General features: G+C 35.9%; 1 protein-coding gene across 1 annotated transcript in view; it reads right to left on the reverse strand.

Moving 5' to 3' along the window:
- Positions 1-26396, reverse strand: part of VWDE (von Willebrand factor D and EGF domains) — a 98474-nt gene that overhangs the window by 57904 nt on the left and 14174 nt on the right. The window contains 11 exon segments of the mRNA XM_061415369.1: positions 3567-3731; positions 9096-9218; positions 9343-9498; positions 13747-13881; positions 16018-16058; positions 18746-18993; positions 20378-20451; positions 20699-20916; positions 23591-23736; positions 24273-24364; positions 25197-25444. Of these exon segments, the coding sequence (XP_061271353.1) occupies positions 3567-3731; positions 9096-9218; positions 9343-9498; positions 13747-13881; positions 16018-16058; positions 18746-18993; positions 20378-20451; positions 20699-20916; positions 23591-23736; positions 24273-24364; positions 25197-25444 (1646 nt within the window).

The following is a 26396-nucleotide window of genomic DNA, read 5'->3' on the forward strand; positions in this document are numbered from 1 at the left end:
ATCTCAAAAATGACAGATTGATCTCTGTTCAGTATCACAGTAATCCAAGTCTATGCCCCAACCAGTAATGCTAAAGAAGCTGAAGTTGAACGGTTCTATGAAGACCTACAAGACCTTTTAGAACTAACACCCAAAAAAAGATGTCCTTTTCATTATAGGGGACTGGAATGCAAAAGTAGGAAGTCAAGAAACCTGGAGTAACAGGCAAATTTGGCCTTGGAATACTGAATGAAGCAGGGCAAAGACTAATAGAGTTTTGCCAAGGAAATGCACTAGTCATAGTAAACACCCTCTTCCAACAACACAAGAGAAGACTCTACACATGGACATCACCAGATTGTCAACACCAAAATCAGATCAATTATATTCTTTGCAGCCAAAAATGGAGAAGCTTTATAGAATTAGCAAAAACAAGACTATTTAAGGGCCTAGATCTGATAGATAGAGTGCCTGATGAACTATGGAATGAGGTTCATGACATTATACAGGAGACAGGGATCAAGACCATCCCCATGGAAAAGAAATGCAAAAAAGCAAAATGGCTGTCTGAGGAGGCCTTACAAATAGCTGTGAAAAGAAGAGAAGCGAAAAGCAAAGGAGAAAAGGAAAGATATAAGCATCTGAATGCAGAGTTCCAAAGAATAGCAAGGAGAGATAAGAAAGCCTTCCTCAGCGATCAATGCAAAGAAATAGAGGAAAACAACAGAATGGGAAAGACTAGAGATCTCTACAAGAAAATTAGAGATACTAAGGCAACATTTCATGCAAAGATGAGCTCGTTAAAGGACAGAAATGGTATGGACCAAACAGAAGCAGAAGATATTAAGAAGAGGTGGCAAAAATACACAGAAGAACTGTACAAAAAAGATCTTCACGACCCAGATAATCATGATGGCATGATCACTGACCTAGAGCCAGACATCCTGGAATGTGAAGTCAACTGGGCCTTAGGAAGCATCACTATGAACAAAGCTAGTGGAGGTGATGGAATTCCAGTTGAGTTATTTCAAATCCTGAAAGATGATGCTATGAAAGTGCTGCACTCAATATGTCAGCAAATTTGGAATACTCAGCCATGGCCACAGGACTGGAAAAGGTCAGTTTTCATTCCAATCCCAAAGAAAGGCAATGCCAAAGAATGCTCAAACTACTGCACAATTGCACTCATCTCACACGCTAGTAAAGTGATGCTCAAAATTATCCAAGCCAGGCTACATCAGTATGTGAACTGTGAACTTCCTAATGTTCAAGCTGGTTTTAGAAAAGGCAGAGGAACCAGAGATCAAATCGCCAACATCCTGGTGGATCATCAGAAAAGCAAGACAGTTCCAGAAAAACATCTATTTCTGATTTATTGACTCTACCAAAGCATTTGACTGTGTGGATCACAATAAACTGTAGAAAATTCTGAAAGAGATAGGAATACCAGACCACCTGATGTGCCTCTTGAGAAACTATGGACAGAGGTTCGTGACATTGTACAGGAGACAGGGATCAAGACCATCCCCATGGAAAAGAAATGCAAAAAAGCAAAATGGCTGTCTGAGGAGGCCTTACAAATAGCTGTGAAAAGAAGAGAAGCGAAAAGCAAAGGAGAAAAGGAAAGATATAAGCATCTGAATGGAGAGTTTCAAAGAATAGCAAAGAGAGATAAGAAAGCCTTCTTCAGCGATCAATGCAAAGAAATAGAGGAAAACAACAGAATGGGAAAGACTAGAGATCTCTTAAAGAAAATTAGGGATACCAAGGGAACATTTCATGCAAAGATGGGCTCAATAAAGGACAGAAATGGCATGGACCAAACAGAAGCAGAAGATATTAAGAAGAGGTGAGGAAGCAACAGTTAGAACTGGACATGGAACAACATACTGTTTCCAAATAGGTAAAGGAGTATGTCAAGGCTGTATATTGTCACCCTGCTTATTTGAATTATATGCAGGGTACATCATAAGAAACACTGGGCTGGATGAGGCACAAGCTGGAATCAAGATTGCCAGGAGAAATATCAATAACCTTAGATAGGAATATGACACCACTCTTATGGCAGAAAGGGAAGAAGAACTAAAGAGCCTCTTGATGGAAGTGAAAGAGGAGAGTGAAAAAGTTGGCTTAAAGCACAACATTCAGAAAACTAAGATCATAGCATCTGGTCCCATCACTTCATGGCAAATAGATGGGGAAACAGTGGCTGACTTTATTTTTTTGGGCTCCAAAATCACTGCAGATGGTGACTGCAGCCATGAAATGAAAAGACGCTTACTCCTTGGAAGGAAAGTTATGACCAACCTAGATAGCATATTCAAAAGCAGAGACATTACTTTGCCAACAAAGGTTCGTCTAGTCAAGGCTATGGTTTTTCCTGTGGTCGTGTATGGATGTGAGAGTTGGACTATGAAGAAAGCTGAGTGCTGAAGGATTGATGCTTTTGAACTGTGGTGTTGGAGAAGACTCTTGAGAGTCCCTTGGACTGCAAGGAGATCCAACCAGTCCATTCTGAAGATCAGCCTTGGGATTTCTTTGAAAGGAATGTTGCTGAAGCTGAAACTCCAGTACTTTGGCCACCTCATGCAAAGAGTTGACTCATTGGAAAAGACTCTGATGCTGGGAGGGATTGGGGGCAGGAGGAGAAGGGGATGACAGAGGATGAGATGGCTGGATGGCATCACTGACTCGATGGACGTGAGTCTGAGTGTGAACTCCGGGAGTTGGTGATGGACAGGGAGGCCTGGTGTGCTGCGATTCATGGGTCGCAAAGAGTCAGACACGACTGAGCGACTGAACTGAACTGAACTTGCCCCTGTATGTCCTTATAATACTGACTGATTTTAATTTCCCCACCTTTCAATATGGGGGTCTTGGAACAGATAATTCAATGCCCCTTATATCTTTGAACACTGTGAATTTATGATGAATTAGTCATAACAAAGCCATTAAAAAAAGACACCAATTCAGAAGTTACATTGTGTTTCTCTTATTTCTTGCACTAAATTCTTCCCCACATTTCTACTCTTCCCATAATATCCCAAGTCTTGCACCTGAGACTCATATGGTCTCATATGGTCTAACACAATAATGAAAATTGCACTTTCAATAACGTACATGGTGACATTACAAAGCACTATGTAAATGTAAGGCTTTATGACTCCTTAGATAAAATTACATGGGACCAGGGAGTAATTATATCTTGTTGTATTTTGTGATGCCTGGCCTTATTAAAAAAGAGAATGTGAGAAACACCTATATCGAATCATACATGGCTATATTTAAAGAAGTAAAGAAATTATATGGTACATGACTATAATTTGGGTAGTTTTTTTAGGTGGAACAAAGCATCCAGAAATCATCCATACCCAATATTATGCTCAGAATGTCACAGAATAATAGTGCTGGGTTTGTGTTCTTTATTACATATTAAAATAAAAATCCCATATCTATTGTACTTCAATCATAGAGATTATATATAATGAAAACATTTCATCTTATATTTCCTTGCAGCAAAATAAATTATGCAATTAAGAAAAATCCTAAATTACACAGTATTCATCTTAAAAAAACATTTATGTAACCCATGATTTTAAATTGTTTTTAAATATTTGGATTAAAAAGAATAACTTACTTTCTAAAAATGACCATGTAAATTTTGAAATTTTAGGTCTACAAATTGAACAAGGGCTGGTAGGATTTTTATCCCCTTCAATGTAGCAGAGTCCATTGATAATGCAAACATTTTCCTAATGGAGATTTTTTAAAAGGAAAACACCAATCAAGATACAACTAGTTAGTGTTTAGGAAAAAAAATACACAATACATAAAAGAAAGCAACATATATGTTGATGATTCCAACAAATGCAATTTATAAGTCTGTATTGATTAGCAAACATTTTTTTCACTTTAGAAAACATTTTTTTGTATATTCTGATCATAAATGCATCTTAGAAAACAAATAATTTCCTCTATGTGTTAATGGAACTGATCAATATGAAAGGAATAAGAAAATTTATAAATAACATGGGAATAAAGCATCACTTTTCTTTCTTTTTACTGCTAAACTCACACAGGAAGTGTTTTATTTACAAATAAAAACAGACTCTTTTCCCCTGCATATCTAGGAATTAGATTGGTTTATAGTTATTCTCCCTTCCTCCAGGAGCCCACTAGTCCTTTGAACATGGCAAGACTAAACTAGATCCCTGGCATAGTCATCCATACTTGATAATGGATGCTATTACACAAATAGTGGAGAGAAATGCTGACATGCAAAGAAGTAATCATAAATGTAGAAATCATTTTTAACTTGGGAAGAAGATCAAATTTTGTCCAGGATATATAAACTTGCTCATTCTACCAAATCTCCTTGACATCACTTGGAACACTGCACAAAAATGAGAACAAAATAGCCCCAAGAGGTTAAAACAACTGTGAATAACAACATTTGAAGAGTAATTATTTCAGGACATATGGAAATGTAATATTTGGAGGGAAAGAAAATCAAACAACTTCTCAAAAACAGAACTTTCTTATTGATGTGATCTGATTGTTAATCTCAAGAAGAAAATTTTAAAAATCTGAGGAAAGGGAGGCAGAGGATGAAATGGTTATAGTATTACCAACTCAATGGACATGAATTTGAGCAAACTCTGGGAGATAGTGAAGGACAGGAAAGCCTGGCGTGCTGCAGTCTATGGGGGCACAAAGAGTCAGACATGACTTAGTGACCGAACAACAGATACATGAAAACTATTTTATATGCTTCTTAGTTCTGAAGAGCCAGGTGATATTACACACATGGTATCACTTAAATCAGCAACTGACATAGAAAAGAAACCTGTTGATAAGCCTAGTGGACTGGATATAGATTAAAAAGGATATGGGTGAGAAGTTTCAGCTCAGGCTGTGCTGTTCTGTTATCCCTTAAATGGTAGATATTTGCATGGTTCAATGAGCTTAGCGGCCACAGGAAACTCCCTTTGAAAGTGTTACCTTCACATTTTACAAATTCTGTCTAAATGCATGTCATTTGCCACAAAGAAGATAAAGTAACCATAAGGCAGCATTTTATTGGAAAATCACTATTACTACTTTTAAAATGTGTGTAGGAAAGAAAATTCAACCTGAACCTCTTGTTTTGATGTTTCAGGAGTAAACCTGTCACTTCAAAATTTTTAAGGCAGAAACTCAGCCATTTTAACAGGAGTTATAGACAGAAGAACAATTTTGATTTAATCTTGAATAACCTTGAAGAAGGCTTTTCTCTATTAGTATTTGTGATATGAAAGTGAAAACTTACATTAATATTCCAGCAGCACAGGAAATGAAAAAGCTATGATGCAAATGTGAAAATAATGGAAAAGTTACATACCTGGCGGCTGCAACGGGCGCGGCATAGCGCAGGTGGCTGCGACGGGCGCGCCACGTCCGAGGTCAGGGGCAGAAGCCGGGAGGACCCCATGCCCAAAGGGCGGCGGCCAAGAGGAGTTACCCCACGCCCGAGGTCAGGGGAGGCGACCGAGAGTACCAGACTGCGATGGCACGGGAACAGCCGAGAGGAGCTACTGCACGTCCGAGGTCAGGGGAGGCGGCCGGGAGGAGCTACCCCTCGTCCCTAAGCCTGAGGCCAGGGGCAGCAGATGGGAGGAGCTACCCCACGCCCCCACGCCCAAGACCAGGGGCAGCAACGAGAGGAGTGACCTGGAGCCATGGCTGCGCGGGCGCAGGAGGGCCTAGAGGAGCTATACCACATTGAAGGTCAGGAAGGGCAGCGGTGAGGAGATACCCCTCATCCAAGATAAGGAGCAATGGCTGCACTTTGCCGGAGCAGCCGTGAAGAGATACCGCACGCCCAAGATAAGAGAAACCCAAATAAGACAGTAGGTGTTGCAAGAGGGCATCAGAGGTCAAACACACTGAAACCATACTCACAGAAAACTAGTCAATCTAATCACACTAGGACCACAGCCTTGTCTAACTCAATGAAACTAAACCATGCCCGTGGGGCAATCCAAGATGGGCGGGTCATGGTGAAGAGATTTGACAGAATGTGGTCCACTGGAGAAGGGAATGGCAAACCACTTGAGTATTCTTGCCTTGAGAACCCCATGAACAGTATGAAAAGGCAAAATCATAGGATACTGAAAGAGAAACTCCCCAGGTCAGTAGGTGCCCAATATGCTACTGGAGATCAGTGGAGAAATAACTCCAGAAAGAATGAAGGGATGGAGCCAAAGCAAAAACAATACCCAGCTGTGGATGTGACTGGTGACAGAAGCAAGGTCTGATGCTGTAAAGAGCAATATTTCATAGGAACCTGGAATGTTAGGTCCATGAATCAAGGCAAATTGGAAGTGGTCAAACAAGAGATGGCAAGAGTGAATGTCGACATTCTAGGAATCAGCGAACTGAAATGGACTGGAATGGGTGAATTTAACTCATATGACCATTATATCTACCACTGCGGGCAGGAATCCCTCAGAAGAAATGGAGTGGCCATCATGGTCAACAAAAGAGTCCAAAATGCAGTACTTGGATGCAATCTCAAAAACGACAGTATGATCTCTGTTCGTTTCCAAGGCAAACCATTCAATATCACAGTAATCCAAGTCTATGCCCCAACCAGTAATGCTGAAGAAGCTGAAGTTGAATGGTTCTATGAAGACCTACAAGACCTTTTAGAACTAACACCCAAAAAAGATGTCCTTTTCATTATAGGGGACTGGAATGCAAAAGTAGGAAGTCAAGAAACACCTGGAGTAACAGGCAAATTTGGCCTTGGAATACAGAATGAAGCAGGGCAAAGACTAATAGAGTTTTGCTAAGAAAATACACTGGTCATAACAAACACCCTCTTCCAAAACACAAGAGAAGACTCTATACATGGACATCACCAGATGGTCAACACCGAAATCAGATTGATTATAGTCTTTGCAGCCAAAGATGGAGAAGCTCTATACAGTCAGCAAAAACAAGACCAGGAGCTGACTGTGGCTCAGACCACGAACTCCTTATTGCCAAATTCAGACTGAAATTGAAGAAAGTAGGGGAAAACCACTAGACCATTCAGGTATGACCTAAATCAAATCCCTTATGATTATACAGTGGAAGTGAGAAATAGATTTAAGGGCCTAGATCTGATAGATAGAGTGCCTGATGAACTATGGACTGAGGTTCGTGACATTGTACAAGAGACAGGGATCAAGACCATTCCTATAGAAAAGAAATGCAAAAAAGCAAAATGGCTGTCTGGGGAGGCCTTACAAATAGCTGTGAACAGAAGAGTAGCAATGAGCAAAGGAGAAAAGGAAAGATATAAACATCTGAATGCAGAGTTCCAAAGAATAGCAAGAAAGCCTTCGTCAGCGATCAATGCAAAGAAATAGAAGAAAACAACAGACTGGGAAAGACTAGGGATCTCTTCAACAAAATCAGAGATACCAAAGGAATATTTCATGAAAAGATGAGCTCGTTAAAGGACAAAAATGGTATGGACCTAACAGAAGCAGAAGATATGAAGAAGAGATGGCAAGAATACACAGAAGAACTGTACAAAAAAAGATCTTAACAACCCAGATAATCACGATGGTGTGATTACTGACCTAGAGCCAGACATCCTTGAATGTGAAGTCAAGTGGGCCTTAGAAAGCATCACTACGAACAAAACTAGTGGAGGTGATGGAATTCCAGTTGAGCTATTTCAAATCCTTAAAGATGATGCTGTGAAAGTGCTGCATTCAATATGCCAGCAAATTTGGAAAACTCAGCAGTGGCCACAGGACTGGAAAAGGTCAGTTTTCATTCCAATCCCAAAGAAAGGCAATGCCAAAGAATACTCAAACTACCGCACAATTGCACTCATCTCACACGCTAGTAAAGTAACGCTCAAAATTCTCCAAGCCAGGCTTCAGCAATATGTGAACCGTGAACTTCCTGATGTTCAAGCTGGTTTTAGAAATGGCAGAGGAACCAGAGATCAAATTGCCAACATCCACTGGATCATAGAAAAAGCAAGACAGTTCCAGAAAAACATCTATTTCTGCTTTATTGACTATGCCAAAGCCTTTGACTGTGTAGATCACAATAAACTGTGGAAAATTCTGAAAGAGATGGGAATACCAGACCACCTGACCTGCCTCTTGAGAAATCTGTATGCAGGTCAGGAAGCAACAGTTAGAACTGGACATGGAACAACAGACAGGTTCCAAATAGGAAAAGGATTTCATCAAGGCTGTATGTTGTCACCCTGTTTATTTAACTTATATGCAGAGTACATCATGAGAAACACTGAGCTGGAAGAAACACAAACTGGAATCAAGATTGCCGGGAGAAATATCAATAACCTCAGATATGCAGATGACACCACCCTTATGGCAGAAAGTGAAGAGGAACTAAAAAGCCTCTTGATGAAAGTGAAAGAGGAGAGTGAAAAAATTGCCTTAAAGCTCAACATGCAGAAAACGAAGATCATGGCATCCGGTCCCACCGCTTCATGGGAAATAGATGGGGAAACAGTGGAAACAGTGTCAGACTTTATTTTTCTGGGCTCCAAAATCACTGCAGATGGTGACTGCAGCCATGAAATGAAAAGAAGCTTACTCTTTGGAAGAAAAGTTATGACCAACCTAGATAGCATATTCAAAAGCAGAGACATTACTTTGCCAACAAAGATCTGTCTAGTCAAGGCTATGGTTTTTCCTGTGGTCATGTATGGATGTGAGAGTTGGACTGTGAAGAAGGCTGAGCGCCAAAGAATTGATGCTTTTGAACTGTGGTGTTGGAGAAGACTCTTGAGAGTCCCTTGGACTGCAAGGAGATCCAACTGGTCCATTCTGAAGGAGATCAGCCCTGGGATTTCTTTGGAAGGAATGATGCTAAAGCTGAAACTCCAGTACTTTGGCCACCTCATGCGAAGAGTTGACTCATTGGAAAAGACTCTGATGCTGGGAGGGATTGGGGGCAAGAGGAGAAGGGGACGACAGAGGATGAGATGGCTGGATGGCATCACTGACTCGATGGACGTGAATCTGAGTGAACCCGGGAGTTGGTGATGGACAGGAAGGCCTGGCGTGCTGCGATTCATGGGGTCGCAAAGAGTCAGACATGACTGAGCGACCGATCTGATCTGATCTAGTACACAAGTCCTTTTCATAGAGACCACTAACTTGACAAGCTCCATCATATATGATCATTATTTTGGGATTACTGAACCTATAACTATTGTTAGATACCTGCAAGATATATGTAGTTCTATAATCAGATAATTTGTTCTAAGTATAATATTATAAATTCATTATGAAATTTTAATACATAAATATTTTATTTATAAATATGAGGATATCTTTTCTTTTTTACCTTTATTTGCCACTTCATGATTGGTTTATCACTCATTATATCTATGGTACTAGACTGCTGAACATCAGCGGGCAACTGATAATCAACAGTCCTGCTGTTTTGAAAAACAGTGTATGTGTAGAGGGCCTCTTCAAGGACCCATTTACTGCTATTAAACTGAAAGCGTAATGAAAAATCAATTAACCTCTGTTAGATCATAGAAATGCTTTGCCAGTGAGTCACATATAACCAAAATATTAATTTTAAAATATGTGCCTGGTATAATGGAATGCATAATAAAGAAAGAAAACTGACATTGACAGTTTTATTCAGAATACATATGCATCCTAATTTGATATAAATTGCTTTTAATGACTCACACACTTCTTGTGGGTTCAAATCAAATAAGTTACCAATATTAGCCATAAATAATGGATCCCAAGTAATGACTTTTGTAGCAAGAAGAAACATTTTTGACTATGTAGTTGATACATAGCAGACTGGTTTTCTACCCAGAAAATCCTTCACTTCTCTTGACCCCATCTTCTACTTGAAACTGCCCTTTCTGCCTCCATATACATGGTTTTCAAAGGGCTTCTCATTTTCTTACATGACCCACCTCCCTTGACTACATCTGACTGGTCCGTAGGTAGACCAAAGCTATGCCAATGCTTATTTCAGATGTTTTAACTTCGTACCATAGAGGATGTTAAGCCAGCCTGGAGGCTTGAGTTACAAGATAAAAAGCTATGGAGCTGTTGATGGCCATGTTTATCACACTTGGAGAAAGGTAATACCTAGTGAAAGGGAAAAATGAAGCTCACAAACAGAGACAAGCAGGACCATGACAGATACACACACACATACAAATGCAGACAAACTGAGTCTTCATGGTGTTTAAGTCCCAAGTTTAATTCTTTTTTTCCCGAGAATTCAGCAGTCAGGTTCCTATTGGGGTTTTGTGAAAAATGCATTTTCCTCATAATATCATTTTGCTCAAGCTAGTTCAATTTATGTAACTTAAAACTAAATATATTCTAACCAATTCACCACATTTAATAACTCAACGTCATATCATACTTAAACTTTAAATACTATTTTTCAGTATTGAATTGCATTGGTATCTAAAGAAGTAAAGCAAGAATAACGTTCTGGCTACATAACAACACAGAAAAAGGATATATTTTATTACTAAAATTTAGGTTCAGATATTTAAAAAGTTTATGCCTTGGAATGTTTTTAAGGGCTCAGAAATAGGAGTATACTGATGTTTCAATATTACAGGTCAGCAGGGAAAAAAAAGCAAGAACATACTAGTCTATGGCTAGCAGAAGCTATCTTGCTGAAAGAGTGAGCCCCATAACACATCTCCATGTTTAAGGGACTGTGTACAGTCTGGCCTAGCAGATAAATCAGTGATTCCCTTCCAGCAGAGGGGGATGACAACAATCATCAGAGGGTAGTCATGATATTGACACTTAGATGGATGTATGGACTCTTGTTTTGGTTTTGGGTGTTGAAACAAGACTCCAGGCAATGACCAGGAATACAGGGGTTATTTCCACTCTTCTGTTTAGAAAGCCTACTCCAAATGAAGAATAAACAGGGTTCTCTTTCTTTTCCATTCAACAATATTTTGTGAGTATCTGTATGGAATCCCTAGTGGCTCAGACGGTAAAGAGTCTGCCTGAATGCAGGAGACCTGGGTTGGATCCCTGGGGAAGGGAATGGCAACCCACTCCAGTATTCTTGCCTGGAAAATCCCATGGACCTGGTGGGCTACAGTCCATAGAGTCACAAAGAGTCAGACACAACTAAGTGACTAACACTCACTTTCTTTCATATGGAATGAGAATATTCTTTTTTTTTTTTTTTTGGAATTTCATTTATTTATTTTTTTATTCGTCCAATTTTATTTTATTTTTAAACTTTACATAATTATATTAGTTTTGCCAAATATCAAAATGAATCCGCCACAGGTATACATGTGTTCCCCATCCCGAACCCTCCTCCCTCCTCCCTCCCCATACAAACAACTAATCTCAAAAATATACAAGCAACTCCTACAGCTCAACTCCAGAAAAATAAACGACCCAATCAAAAAATGGGCCAAAGAACTAAATAGACATTTCTCCAAAAAAGACATACAGATGGCTAACAAACACATGAAAAGATGCTCAACATCACTCATTATCAGAGAAATGCAAATCAAAACCACTATGAGGTACCATTTCACACCAGTCAGAATGGCTGCGATCCGAAAGTCTACAAATAATAAATGCTGGAGAGGGTGTGGAGAAAAGGGAACCCTCTTACACTGTTGATGGAATGAGAATATTCTAAAAGAAAGAGATCACAGAGGAAAGAAAAACAAAATACTTTCTTATTGTTATAACCAAGATTCAAATAAGGTGTAATGAGAGAAAGAAGCCGCTAAGTCTAACTAGGGTGGTCAAGGAAGGCTTCAAAAAAGGAACAGCACTTCTCTTGAAAGTGAAAAAGGAGACTGCCTTTTGGATACTGGGAGCAGAAATAGATGAGTGCAATTTAGGAAGCCTGGAGGGGGATACCATGTGAAAAAACAGTAATGCAGAAAAAAGCATGGGATTTTCCTAGAGTACAGGAGTTCACACCTGGAAAAACAGACAATAGCTGGATCATGAAGGGTCATTGGTTTCTAGGATAGCAACTTAAGTTTAATCCTATCAGTAAGTGACGGGATTCTTAATTCTGGATCACTTAAGTGATCCAGTTCTTAAAAATTGGATTCTGTAAAGTCCTAGATGCTTTTAGGGTGAATGAAGAAAATGACTGGGTGGATGGAGCTCTAGACAAAAACTTGTTAAAAATGACTACTGCAAAAGTAAAAAAGAACATCTGTATTATGCTACCATTCATAGGAAAAAAGAAATTTACATTCTCCTCTGTGCAAAAGAAATACAATAAGAATAAACTAAGAAAACAATGGATACTTTTGGAAAATGGATGGGAACAGGATGGAAAGAAGGAGCAATGGGGAGAGGAACACAAGGATGAGAAGAAAGTGACACTTCTCTGCAGTGTATACCTTTTGTATGGCATCAACTATTAGAACCACGATAATATATCACATACCTTCCAAATAAGTATATAACTAAAATCAACCAGAGTGTGAAGGAAATTCAAAGTGGAATACAAATACTATAAAAAGAAATCCAACAGTATTACAAATAAAATACATAAATATTCTAAACAGTGTGAGAAAGAAAATAGTTAATGTATGTAATTTTGATTCTTGTTAATATATATATATATTATATATATATATTTTCCTATAGTTCTGTATAGAGTTAGAGAATTCCAGAGTATACTCTTTATCAGATATTTGAAGGAGGGAAGTAGTATGAGAAGAAGTATCACAGTAAAAAGTATATCTGAAAGAACAAAATGTACTTTCCAAGAGAATATAAACCTATAAAATTCTCTCATCAGATCACTTAATTGGACTGTGATGATCACATTTGATGTGATGTGGTATGATGTGGTGATAACATGTGGTTTATTCTGCCAAGAACAATATAATGACAACTTTCGTGAGCAACACTAAAGTGAATGAAATAATATATATTACATTTTCTATTACATGTCTTATTATTTCACTGAGGTTAAAATATTTCATGGCTCATTTGGAAAGGCTCTACTCAAAATCTTGCAATAAGCATAACTCTTACATATAACTATTTGACAAAGACACATACAAAAGTTATTTCCTCCTTAAATTCTCATCTCAGAATGAATTGAGAGAAAAGTAAAAAAAAATGCTAAATTATGTTTTACTATTGTAAGCTTCTAGCTTACCCAACATAATAAGTACTTTCTAAATTTAAAATGCTCCTTAAAATTCCACAAATAAAAGGAAGATCATATAAATATCATCAAAAATAAAGTATAATTTGATGCACTAATATTAAAACTGAGTGACCATGTCTGTCTTATGTGGCTTCAAGAAAGAAAAACACTTTTTTTTTTGCAATTTTCCCATATGAAATCCATATTAAGGGAAATATAAAGGATGAGCACAATTATTCCTAACTTTTTGGTTTGCAAAAGGAAATTGTTCATATCTCTAAATCCTGTAATTTAAACAAAGTGTCTTCGATTAAAATGACCTCCATTCTTTGTGTTTTTACATTTCAATAAAGACGCCGATATCATTTGATATTATTTTAATTTTTTATTGAGACTGAAATAGTGAGCTAATGCCTCAATAAAAATGATAAAAAACAGGAGAAGCTTTATGGTTAAGCAACTTAACAGTTTTCCTGTTCAGCTCTCTGAGGATATGACATCCTTTGAGATTATGTTGCTAATTGATACTCCAAACTAAAGAAAATTAACCTGAATAACTCATGAACTTAATTGTTTTTGACATTATAATTAACATACCTTCAGTTTAGTAACTTCACATTTAATTGAAGGTGATTCTTTGAAGCCTTGACCAAAAACTCTCACCATCACACAGTTATATTTTCAAATATTACAGAATCCAGCATTCTCAAGTTCTATAATCTCAGGAACCTTGTCTTCAGAAAAAAATGATTAAAAAAATAGAACATATTTTCTTTAACTCCAAAAAAAATTATTTTCAAGGCCAAAATTAAAAGCATATGTAAAATAATATTTTAAAGTCTATCCCCAATATTATTTAGCACATTAATTAAACAGTTACATGTTAACAGTAATCTAGTATTAAAAGAAGTACTACCTACTATTCAGCCAATAGAAATAGCATTACAGATATTATCAGTGCCCAATTATACAGGTTTAATTAATATTTTAATAATATTTGATACCAAATAATACAAGTATTAACAAATTACTGCCACCTTGTGTATGTTTTGCTTTTGCCATTTGGTTTATGTCATAGAGACACGTTACAGAAAAAATGCTCTTATAAAAATAGGTTATGAAAAAATGCCCTTGTAATAAGATAATGTATTTAGCAATGCAATGTATTAAATTAAAAAACAATTCTTAACATAAATTTTAGGAAAGAATTATCAAATTTTGTGCATGCTGTTGTCCCAGTATTGTTGCTATTTTTATGTATTATTGCTGTCATACTTAATACCATAATCTTAGGTATACTTCTCAGTCGTAGGAGAAAATAATTTCTTTATCAGTCAGAGTCAGATGACCTTCTTATGGTATTTCTCTCCTTCTGGTCATGGCAAGATTATTCATTATCTCTATCAGTAAGATCTAGTGGTTAAAATAGATAAATGCATTATCTATTAAAATAGATAAATGCATAAAGTCATTGAATCCTTTAAGAACTGTCAAGATCTACGTGAATATAACTTTAAAAGCAATAGGATATAAAAATCCTGCTATTTGTATTTAGAGTTCTAAAATATTTATGAAAATTTAGAAAAATAATATTCTTTTATATATTCAGATGTTTACACAGCAACTTCTATTTTTCTGCTGTTATTCTTTTTTTTGTTTGTTTGTTTTTTTTTGAAACTTTTTTTTTTTCTCTAATTTTATTTTATTTTTAAACTTTACATAATTGTATTAGTTTTGCCAAATATCAAAATGAATCCGCCACAGGTATACATGTGCTCCCCATCCCGAACCCTCCTCCCTCCTCCCTCCCCATACCATCCCTCTGGGCCGTCCCAGTGCACCAGCCCCAAGCATCCAGCATCATGCATCGAACCTGGACTGGCAACTCGTTTCCTACATGATATTTTACATGTTTCATTGCCATTCTCCCAAATCTTCCCACCCTCTCCCTCTCCCACAGAGTCCATAAGACTGTTCTATACATCAGTGTCTCTTTTGCTGTCTCGTACACAGGGTTATTGTTACCATCTTTCTAAATTCCATATATATTCGTTAGTATACTGTATTTATGTTTTTCCTTCTGGCTTACTTCACTCTGTATAATAGGCTCCAGTTTCATCCACCTAATTAGAACTGATTCAAATGTATTCTTTTTAATGGCTGAGTAATACTCCATTGTGTATATGTACCACAGCTTTCTTATCCATTCATCTGCTGATGGACATCTAGGTTGCTTCCATGTCTTGGCTATTATAAACAGTGCTGCGATGAACATTGGGGTACACGTGTCTCTTTCCCTTCTGGATGTTGGAGATATAATCATGAACAAAATAGTCTTGGCCTTCCTGATACTTACATTCTATTATGAGAGGACAAAAAAGAAAAAATAAATATGAAGTGTATCCCATAAGACAGTGGAGAAAAAGTATATTTTCAAGACAATGGAGAAAATGTATATTAACTATTAATGCATTAAGGGAGATAAATTCTATGGGGTTGTGTGAGGAAAAACTATTTTATTTAGAATGACCATGGAAGGATTTTATATGATAATATGATATTTGAATAGAAAAGACAAGTAAGTCAGTCATGAAGATATGTGGAAGAATGTGTCAGTGAGAGGGAGTGATAAGTCCAAAGGTCCTGAGGGAGAAGCAGGCTGGCCTTGATTAGGAACAGTAAAGCGTCCACTAGAGAACACTGGAAAGTAATGACCTATGGAGGAATGGTGGATGAGTTCAGTGAGAGAGGAGTCTCAGATTATACACAGTCTTCTAAGCTATAGTAGGGCCTGCCAATTTTACTCTGAAAGTGATGAAGAGCCAACAAAGGGATTTAAGCAGAGGAATAGTACAGTCTGACTTACATTTCAAAGGAATCACTGCATGGAGAATAAACTTTAAGAGAATCTAAAATAATTAAGGGAGAGATAATGGTGGCTTGGACTAAGTTGGTAGCAGGGAAAGAGATAAAATTCTTTGATACTAGAGGTGAATTTGCTTCTGATGGATCAAACATGAGGCTTGATATAAAAAGAAAAGTCAAAGTGACTATGAGTTTTTAACATGAACAATTGAGGAAAGAAGTTTGCATTTACTGAGATGGAAAAGAGCAGGTTGGTGGTGGTAGGAGGAAAATCAGGAGTTATTGGTTTAATGATTATGAGAATCAAACTGACTTTCTAATGTCTTCCTCTAATTTACTGGGACAAAATAATGAGTACCATTTAGACAGATTAGAAAAAAAACTAAGCATATTAGTAAAATGAGCAAAATATAAAGTTTTATCTTTATATATTTTATATATTGAAGTTTAATCTCCATATTGATCCTTTCACTGAGATATTTTGTTTATGCTCCTTTTGTTAAATAATTTACACTAAAGCAAATATTTTATACAATTAAAACAGCTAGAAATGTTGAGGATAATGTTTCCAAAATAATATCTCTGATAATAATTATTTCATGTAGAGCTAGACTGCCAAGTAATTAATTTACACAGATAAATATAATTCCAGAAGAGAACAGATTCCTGTGGGTAATCAGTATTCTCTTGCAGTCAGTAGGTAAATAGAATAAGAAGCCAAATTGTACCAGAAAGTTGCTTGGGCAACTGGGAATGGGAGCAAGGGGGTTTCTTGAATCATCTTAAAAGCCTATGTCATCCATGAGCCTCCTCACAGGAGGTTCAGCCCTCTCCCAGGTCAGGCGCTTTGGTGTCTGTGTTGAAGATCACTGAAAACACACCACCTGTGTTTTATTCGTCTGACTCTCCTTCCCTTTTAAACTTTTAAATTTAAAAACAGAGCTTTTCTCCTTTGTATGAAATCAGTTAAATGTTCACTGCAGAAAAATACAAAAGCAAACAAATTTTACAGTACTACTCAATCTGAGGTAGCTAGTATATCTTAATGCAAGTGCTTTGTAAACCTCTCCTACATTTCATTAATATCTTCTTCACCTGTCAATAAATCCACATTTACTCCAAAATTTTCATGAGTACAAAATGTTCTATTATGTGACAGCATTATATTTAGGGTTTTGGTTAAATGGTTTATTCATCACTGATTAATTGTACTTTTTCCCTCTTGGAAAAATATAATGAGTATCACTAGGGTTCTGCACATCTTTGATTATTTTACTTTGACAAATTTTCAGAACTAAAATTTCCTGAAAAAGTGGCATGCACAGGTTCAGATCATAATATATGAATAATACATATGTTCTCTGGAAAGTCTGTAACTACATGGTCTACACTTGGTCTTGCATGAGAGGTGTTTGATCTTCATTTCTTTGATAAACTAATGAGGTTGACATTTTCATATTTTTGTTGATTATTTGTACTTCTGGGTATATTAGTCAGTTTTATTTCTTTGTGAATTGCCTATTTATATTGTTTTCTCATTTTAATTGGAGTGCTGACTATATTAGTGATGTATGAGTGCTTTCTATATTAACTATGCTTTATATGTAACAGTATTTTCCCTTTTTGATTTGCATTTTGGTTTTTAATGACAATTCAAATATATAAAGCTATGTTAAAAATTCTTACTCATCTCAATGCTATAAAAACATTTACTTAAACTTTCTGTTGCAGCCTGGCAGAGTAGAGACCAGAACCTGCCCCATGACTCAAGGGTGCGGCAAACCGCGCCCTCGTGATTGTCCTAGTAAGCATGCTAACCTGACATTCTTGGGTCAGGAAGAGCTCTCTCTTCCGCTTCACTGCCTACCCCTGTGTCCGTCTCCATGGAAACAAAACAAGTTATTCCTGTATTCCTGATCAACAGCAGAGCCTGCGCTAATCAAACTTCCCAGTATAGCTATTCCCTAATGATCTCATGTGACTTCTGCCAATAAAAGTGAGGGCTGGAAGGAGCCATTTTGTCTTCCTGCCATGGACAGCAGGATGGCTCTCTGACTCCCCACTTGCCAAATTATATGGGTCTGTTTTTTCATTATGGTGCTTGCCCCCGTTTCAGGTCTTTCTCACCTGCTGTGCTGGACCTGGCAACTTCTACTACTTTGATTTAAATTTTAAATTTCATTCACCTGGAATTTACTTTTTTGGAAGATGAAGGGAAGGTGACCTTAAAATACAAATAATCAGTTCACAGATATTAAGTAGTATTTTAAAATATATAACATTAGGTCTATTTCTTGATTTTCTAATCTCTTTCATGTATCTATCAGTTTATTCCTGAAGCAGAATCATCTGTATTCATTTCAAAAATAGTTACTCGTAAATATTTATTCTTAATTATGTATTTCATCTCTGCCTAATATACTGTTTACTGGATGTTATAAAAATATTTTTTATGAATAATCCATTGTTATCATACTGAAATCTTAAAATAAGGCACTTAGATTTGACAGTTTGAACTTTGTTGTGTCTATTTGTGTGGTAAGTGAAAAAAAATGTATTCTGAGATCAGTGTTAATTGGTAAGTTATTTTCTTAAAAAAATTAACATTGGAAAATAATGGCACCTAATTTAATATAGATGAAATTCAGATTTGAATCCAAAATCAGTAGAAAAAAACAAAAAATACTTTTAACAGTGAAGAATCATACATACTATGACTTTTCTTCCTAAGATTCACTTATCTTGATATTGCTGATTACATCTTGGCTCTTTGCAAATAAATATGGCTGTGATTCATGTAGCTGACCACTGCACATATCGAAAGTAACTACATCACCTTCTTCTTTGGCAACAAAGCCGCAGTTACATGACACAGGATAGTGAAAGCTTCCACAGTCCCACTGACGTACATGGACTTCAAAATCACGTGACATACTCTTATAAAGCACAAATGTTCCAGTCTTGAAGTTATCATATATCCTATCATTAACAGAAGTCAATTGCATTAAGAATTGGTATAAAATATCACAACAGTATGTTATAAACTAAATATACATATTAAATGTATTTATATGCATTCAATATATTTTGATGCAAGAATGGAAAATCTGTATTCTAATAGCTTTATACATCACAACAATTATTTGTAGATTACTAAATGAAACAAGGTAGTAATAAACACCCAAATCTCTCTCAGTGCATTTTTCTTCTGTGTCATCGCTTCAGTCAGTCCCCACTTTCAGCCTTCTCTTTGTGACACTGCTTTCTTTCCCCTCAGATACACTACATACTTTGTCGTGTGTCTCTCTCCACCCATACAAACGTAAGCCTCAGGAGGCTAGGGGACGTTTGTCTGTTTGTGCACTGCCATACTCCAGCACTTAAGAGTGTGGTTTGCCACTTAGTTGTTACATGGTTAATATTGTTGAATGATAACAAATTAAATTAATAGCCACTATGCTTTCTCCAGGTTTTTCCACTAAAGCTTCTAAGTTTAGCTATAATCATAAAGAATTTAATTTAATTTAATTATAATCATAAAAGATTGTTGTATGTGGGTTACCGCCTACAACCTTTCAATACCTTTTCAGACTTTTGGAATTTCACTTGTTATTGGTGAGGGGCTCTACATGTTCTTGCTGATATTAAATAATTTTATTAACAATGATCACATTATAATTTTTTAAAGAAGAAATGACCTTCTATCACAAAGAATATTATGACTCAATGAAGAGGTATTCTTATTATTTCTTTAGCAACATCTTAAAATCATGTATTTCCCAAAACAGTATAACTGAGTTTAAATCCTTCTATTCAGGTATTAATAGCAAGCTAGTTTAGGTTACTGTTGGGTCATTTTGCTCAGTTTAAGTTCCAAAGGCAGACATCCAGATATTCATGATAGCTACAACAGTTTTTCCCCTGAGTATTCTTGCAATGAATTAGAAGTGGTTAATTTTTAAAATAATTATATGTGTTAGCTTAATCATCTTACCTAAACATTCAATATTATTATTTCAATATCATGTAGAAATGTGATACAGTACATATCTCTAGAATAGATAATTTAATCATTATGATAAGTAAATGGTCAAGCTAAAATTACTGTATTTATAAGAATCTTCACTTTTACAAACTCAGCTTCACAATTATTCTGTATATTTAAAAAGAACTAGATTTTAGGGCAAAAAACATTTCACATGAACAAATATTTAGAAACAAAACCGTGATGTCCATACATGCCTTCCTTTTTAATCCTTCAGTGAAGAGGACTAAGAAAAAAAAATAGTATAATGTTTAAAACAAAGCAACAAAATCCAAGAAAAACACAAACTACCAAAGGAGAAAGCTTTCAGGAACCTACCTGCCATCAAAGGTGATTATATGTGGATCAGTAAATGAATAGCAGTAAGCAGTTGGGACATCTTTCACTCTGATCTTAAAAGCAAAGAAATTTTCCCTAAATATTACTATTAATTGTTATTTAGAGATATACAATACATTTTCTAACAAACAGTGAATTTTTAATTAGCTACTGTTTTATCATAGTTATTAAGGTAGGAATCATTTAAAAACTGAAATAGCTCATTAAATAATTTTGAGATAAAAAGTTTATAAGGTATAGTGATAAAATACATATATTTTTAAAGCTTAGTTTATAAAAAGGTTTTTATAATTTGTAAACCTGGATGCTGTCTGGAATATAGCTGTTCCACAGGAAATTCTCATGAACTATAGGTTCTACTACAATATTTGTGACTCTATTCCCATCTTGTGAAAAACGTGTAACTGCAGTATAGTAGACAAAAGCGTGGCTGCAGGTTCCGTTAGCACAGGATGACGTCCGACGAAGGTCCACGCGACGGGAAGACAGGGCCAAATTTAAGCCTAGCTGTTCTGTACCTATTTTAGTGAAAAAAATACACAGAAAATTTTCCTAAGAGAAACTACCAACCAAAATCCATAATAACATAGAACAGTGAATTCAGAATTTATTCTTAAATTATTTCCTCTTACTTAAAAATATATTGGTAATTTCTGTCTGAATAAACCAAAGCTATTGAACTCTACCTGATCTTTACAAATAGTTAATCAACATGTGTGTAAACATATATACATACATATTACTATTTTTCATAGGTTATAAATTCATATGCTCTTGGAAATAATTTAGAAGCAATATAAAATTTATTTTTGTTTCTGTAAAGAAAACAATGTAATTCTAACACTATGAAACATCATTAATTTTTTCTTTCTAATTCTTTTAGGCCTTGGGTACAGATAAATCTTAGGGCTTGAACTTATATTCTATCTATCCATTGTTGAGGGATAGCAATGATTACTGAAATAGAGTTCACCAAGCAGATTTAATTATTGATACAGAGTTCATCATTTTAAAAAACAGAAAAATCAAAACTAAGTAATTCCACACCAGAAATAAATCCTCAGTCTCTTTTCACCTTCCAAATGTCCCAGTATATTCAGAACCTTGAGGTGCTTTTTGCCTTGGAACAAAAAACACACACAGAAATAAGTTGGAAAGAAAAGAGGAGGAAGGAACTCTAGAAATTTGTATAACTAAACAAAATGGATAGAGTCCACCAAAAGTCCATCTGAGATAGGCTCACTGCATGGATTCTAAGTTCCTGAAAAATTTTTCTCTTCATACATTTTGTTTCCCTAGGAATATATACTTTTCCCATATACATAATAACAGAAACATCTAAACTCTTAGCCATCTCCCTAAGGTGAATATGAAATATATCTTGCTTAGATAGAACCACAGACATAATTCCCCCTAGTCTATGATATGAGGGCCAAGTACTGTTCTTTTTAAGACTGTGAAAAAGCAGTGGGGTCTTTCTAGAAATACAGTGCATGTGTGTGCTCAGAGACGCAACCATGTTTGACTCTTGGCAACGCTATGGACTGTAGCCCACCAGGCTCCTCAGTCCATGGGATTCTCTAGGCAACAATACTAGAATGGGTTGCCACTTCCTCCTCCAGGGGATCCTCCTAACCCAGAGATCGAACCCAGCTCTCTTAAGTCTCCTGCATTGGCAGGCCAGTTCATTACCACTAGCTCTACCTGCAAAGCCCAGAAATATGGTAGGAGACACCAACTTCTGCTCTATAGGAGTAGAGATATAATGAAAATATACTTAAAGAAGATGAGATGAAGAATATCAGGATGAAATAAATTTTATCCAGAAAAAAAGGAAATTGTTTTTAATTGACAAATAACAGATAAACTTCTAAAATGTAGGAATATATTTAGGCTGTTTTTGTATTATTTTAGCAGTGCTTATCATGTTGAAAGAATTTAGAGCAAGCAAATATACTTTACACTTGGAAGGAAATCTTTGCCTAACACAATTTTGGAAGATGTCAATAACATCACCCTCTTCCTATTATTCCCCATAAACTTTAGTAAAATTTGCATATTATGCAAAAATACACAATAAGCAAATAGCTTGAGGTAGACATGTCAAACAGCCTGAGAGAGAGGGTTTAATTTCATATCCTGGGTTGTATTTAAAAATAAAGTATTGCTTATGTTGCTCCTGAAATCCGAGGGAATAGTTGGGTGTTACCTAAGCCTGTTGAGTGTCAAGCATGTTGGGATAGCTTCTTTTGATTCTTTTTTCTATCTCTGTAGTTGTCTCTTTTTCTGGGTGAGTACTTCCTATAAGGCAATCTCTCTTAGCATTTTTATCCTTTTGTTTCTCTGATTTAATTAAGCGTAATACAGATGTGAAGACCTAGATACATTGCACTTGGTGTATTTACTAAATAAAATTGTATGCCCTATGGTGAAAAAGGTATTAATATATGAACAGAGTTGTAATCTCTCTTGAAAATTATTTTATTTATATTTTACTTGATTGGTCCCTATATCAGAGGCTTAAGGGAAAAACAAAGAACCCAATCAACCCAGTCACTGCTATAGACAGTTTGTCCTCTCCTAGTCTGTCTTGTTCTGAGGGGGAATTTCAGCTCTCTCTGTGGCTGTGACAGTGACATGCATGTGACCGTGTCATACAATCTCCATAACCAGTAATTCAAATGGAAGAATTTGAAAGCAAAACATCTCAAACATGAGCTTACATTAGAGAGCAGAGTGGGAAGAATGCATTATGAGATTTGTGTTACATAAGCTTGAACTTTTAGCATAACTTATCACACCTTCCTCATTAGGGATGACTTGGAAGATCTTAAAGACCAGTGTGTCCCTCAATCTCTGAAAACAAAACAAAGAGAAGAGTAAGTGGAAGGATGAGGAGAAGGAGAAAGAGAAAAAAGAGGAGGAAGAGAAAGATAACAATGTGGAGACTGTTTATTATTGTCTTTTTTTCCTAACTTGTGCTTTGAGCCCTGGAGGGATAAATGTGGACTGCAATATAGATTGCTTTGGCAATCATAAATTTGGCCCAGTATTATTAACATGATTGAGTTGTAAAATGATGTAAACATGCAATATAATTAATTATATGAGTGCACTCCAGTGACTTCCTGAAGGGAAAAAAGGACTGGTTAGTATTTGAAATATAATAATGAAATGGATTTAGCATATTACCTTGATCAACAGTTGTCAGTTTTAATGAGATTTTGCACTCCTGATCAAGCTCACTGAATCCAGTAGGACAAACAATAGGAACTGTGCTCTCTATCCTCAACTGGTATTCATTCCCATCTTCAGATATAGTGCTCAGGTTGTAACTGGTGTAAGAAAACATGTAAAGCAATCATGTTAAAATATAATTTATTTCTAAGATATAATAATTTTGAAAGGGCATTCCCCTCTATAGCTCCTGTTTTGCTGAGTGAGCTGATGATAGCAATAAACACTAGAATTTTTTAACTAAACAAGATCAATTAAAACCAAACCCTTAAATACATCAGCAATGCACAGAAGAGTTCATGGAGTTGCTGTAATGTTTAGAGTTTAGGCACAGTTTGGTTCCACAACACATTTTAGGCAGTCTGGTTGAAGCCTGCCTTCATGATTCTGGTTCAAGGCAGACAGAATTTTTTTCTGAAAGAAAAAAAAAAAGCAAGTATATTCCAACTGTAGTTCAGTAACAGGCCCTCAGAGCTCACTGGCACTAGAATTATTTGAGCTATTTCTCAAAAAATACAAACTCCTGGGTCTCAGCATGGAGTCTGTGATGTGGTTCTGGAACCAGCAGCCACAGATCACAATGTGGAAAACACAGTTCCAGAGGAATAATCTTTCAAATCTATACCCACTGCTACATACCTTAATGCCGGCAAAAAATTCTCGGCTTTCGATGGCTAAACTTTGTACATGTGGGTTCTCCAAGAAAAAGACAGAAGCACTACAAAATATCTATGAATACAGTTAACAAATAGTCATTTACCAACACAATTCTGGAAGACATATGGATAAATTATTAAAATACTTAACTCTAACTTTTGGTAGATTGTGCATAAGATATAATAGAAAAAAGTAATTTAAAAGCTTGCTTGAAAATTGAGAAAAAGTCCATTATAAAATATTAATTATATAAACCTCAACATAAATCAGTGTTTTGTAGACTTTGTACTTAAGATGTTTTAAAGGTGGATAATAAATGATATTATCATTGAAAAAATAGAAACTTTTTTCCAGAATAAAATTATATTTTAAAACAAGAAAGGGACATAAATTCATAAGGGTTCCTTGATAATAATCAGTGAATTACTAAAGCAGATACTCATATAAAGTCACTAAGATTACTGATTAATCCAGTTATCACCGGAGTTGGCACAACTTCCAAGAAAAAAATTAAAAGAAAAACATTGTGCTTTATATCCTGAGGATAAAGCTTATATTAAATATATATATTTTTTAACATTTTTGTTTTTCATTTTTCTTGGAGTATAATTGCTTTACCATGCTGTGTTAGTTTCTGTTGCACAATGAAGTGAATCAGCTCTAAGTATACATATATCACCTCCCTCTTGGACCTCCCTGACCCTCCTCACCCATCTAGGTCATTCAGAGCACTGAGCTGAGCTCCCTGTGCTTTGTAGCAGGTTCCCACTAGCTATCTATTTTACATGACTATATATGTGTCAATGCTAATGTCCCAATTCATCCCCACTTCCAATTTTAAAATCCATTTTTAAAAATTAACACATTTATGAAAATAAAAGAAAATCCAACTTTTTGAACATACCCTGTCTCCAAGTCTGAGATTTATACCATCCAATTCTAAAAGAGAGAATGCCTGAACTGTGGTCTCTTGTTTCAGTTCTTCTCTGATTTCTTGAGAAGAAAGCCTAGACCAAGCTATGTGAAATCCCACCAAGCTGTTTGTAGGGAAAACATCAAAAGCACACCTACAGAAAAGCCTGGACTCAATAAGCTCCACCACAACCTCTGGCCTTCCTGGAGGTGGTGGTGCTAATGACACAGACAGCTGACCTGGTGGGAGAAAATTTGCAGTTGGTCATCTTAAAGAGTTGTTACGGGAAAGCTCATGAAGACTGTAACTCAGGGATTTATATTAAGGAAAAGTAAAATACATTTAGAAAAATAATTATTCTCTGGCAATCAGCAAAGTACCATATTCTTACTTTGACTCATAATCTCATAGATATTAATAGCAGAGAAATATGTCAGCTTATCAAGCTTGTATTAATGCATGTTGAATATGACTACTCTTGAAAAGTCTAGCTCTTGAAAAGGAATTTACTTTCTGTTAAGCAATTATCTTTTCTAAAAAAAAGGGACAAATAAGATTTCTACTCTATAATTTCCTGATATAAATATAGTCATGATGATGCAAAATCAAATGCTTTACCCTTTTACTCCTATAAATTACTCTCATAACCCAATCCATCATTACTCTGGGTTGAAAGAGATGTTCATTACAGAAGTGATTACACGATGTTAGTGGGAAATATTCAGAGAAGGAAATGGCAACCCACGCCAGTGTTCTTCCCTGGAGAATCCCAGGGACAGAGGAGCCTGGTGGGCTGCTGTCTATGGGGTCGTGCAGAGTCGGACACAACTGAAGAAACTTAGCAGCAGCAGGAGCAGTAGTGAAAAATATCAAGTGTTAAACAATAGTCATTCTTTTCATTTTTCTGAGGTTAAAAAAGTTTAAGGTTTCTCGAGGAACTCTGGAAGATTTTACAATTTTTAGCCCTGGGCATTTTTAAGATTAAATTGGGGGAATCTAAATGTTTCAAAATACCTTTTGATTTTTTTTTTGTTCTATTTTAGAAAAGAGAAAAATATCTGACTGATAAATATTAAAAGTAAGATTTTTTTAAATGTCCTAAAAAATACAAATATTTTCTGTGATATGCACTGTAATTAATTTACGATAATCACAAAATAATTTTCTCAATTCTGTAATGTAGATTTTGGG

This window comes from Bos javanicus, chromosome 4 (genome assembly GCF_032452875.1).
Source record: "Bos javanicus breed banteng chromosome 4, ARS-OSU_banteng_1.0, whole genome shotgun sequence".
NCBI classification, from domain to species: domain Eukaryota; kingdom Metazoa; phylum Chordata; class Mammalia; order Artiodactyla; family Bovidae; genus Bos; species Bos javanicus.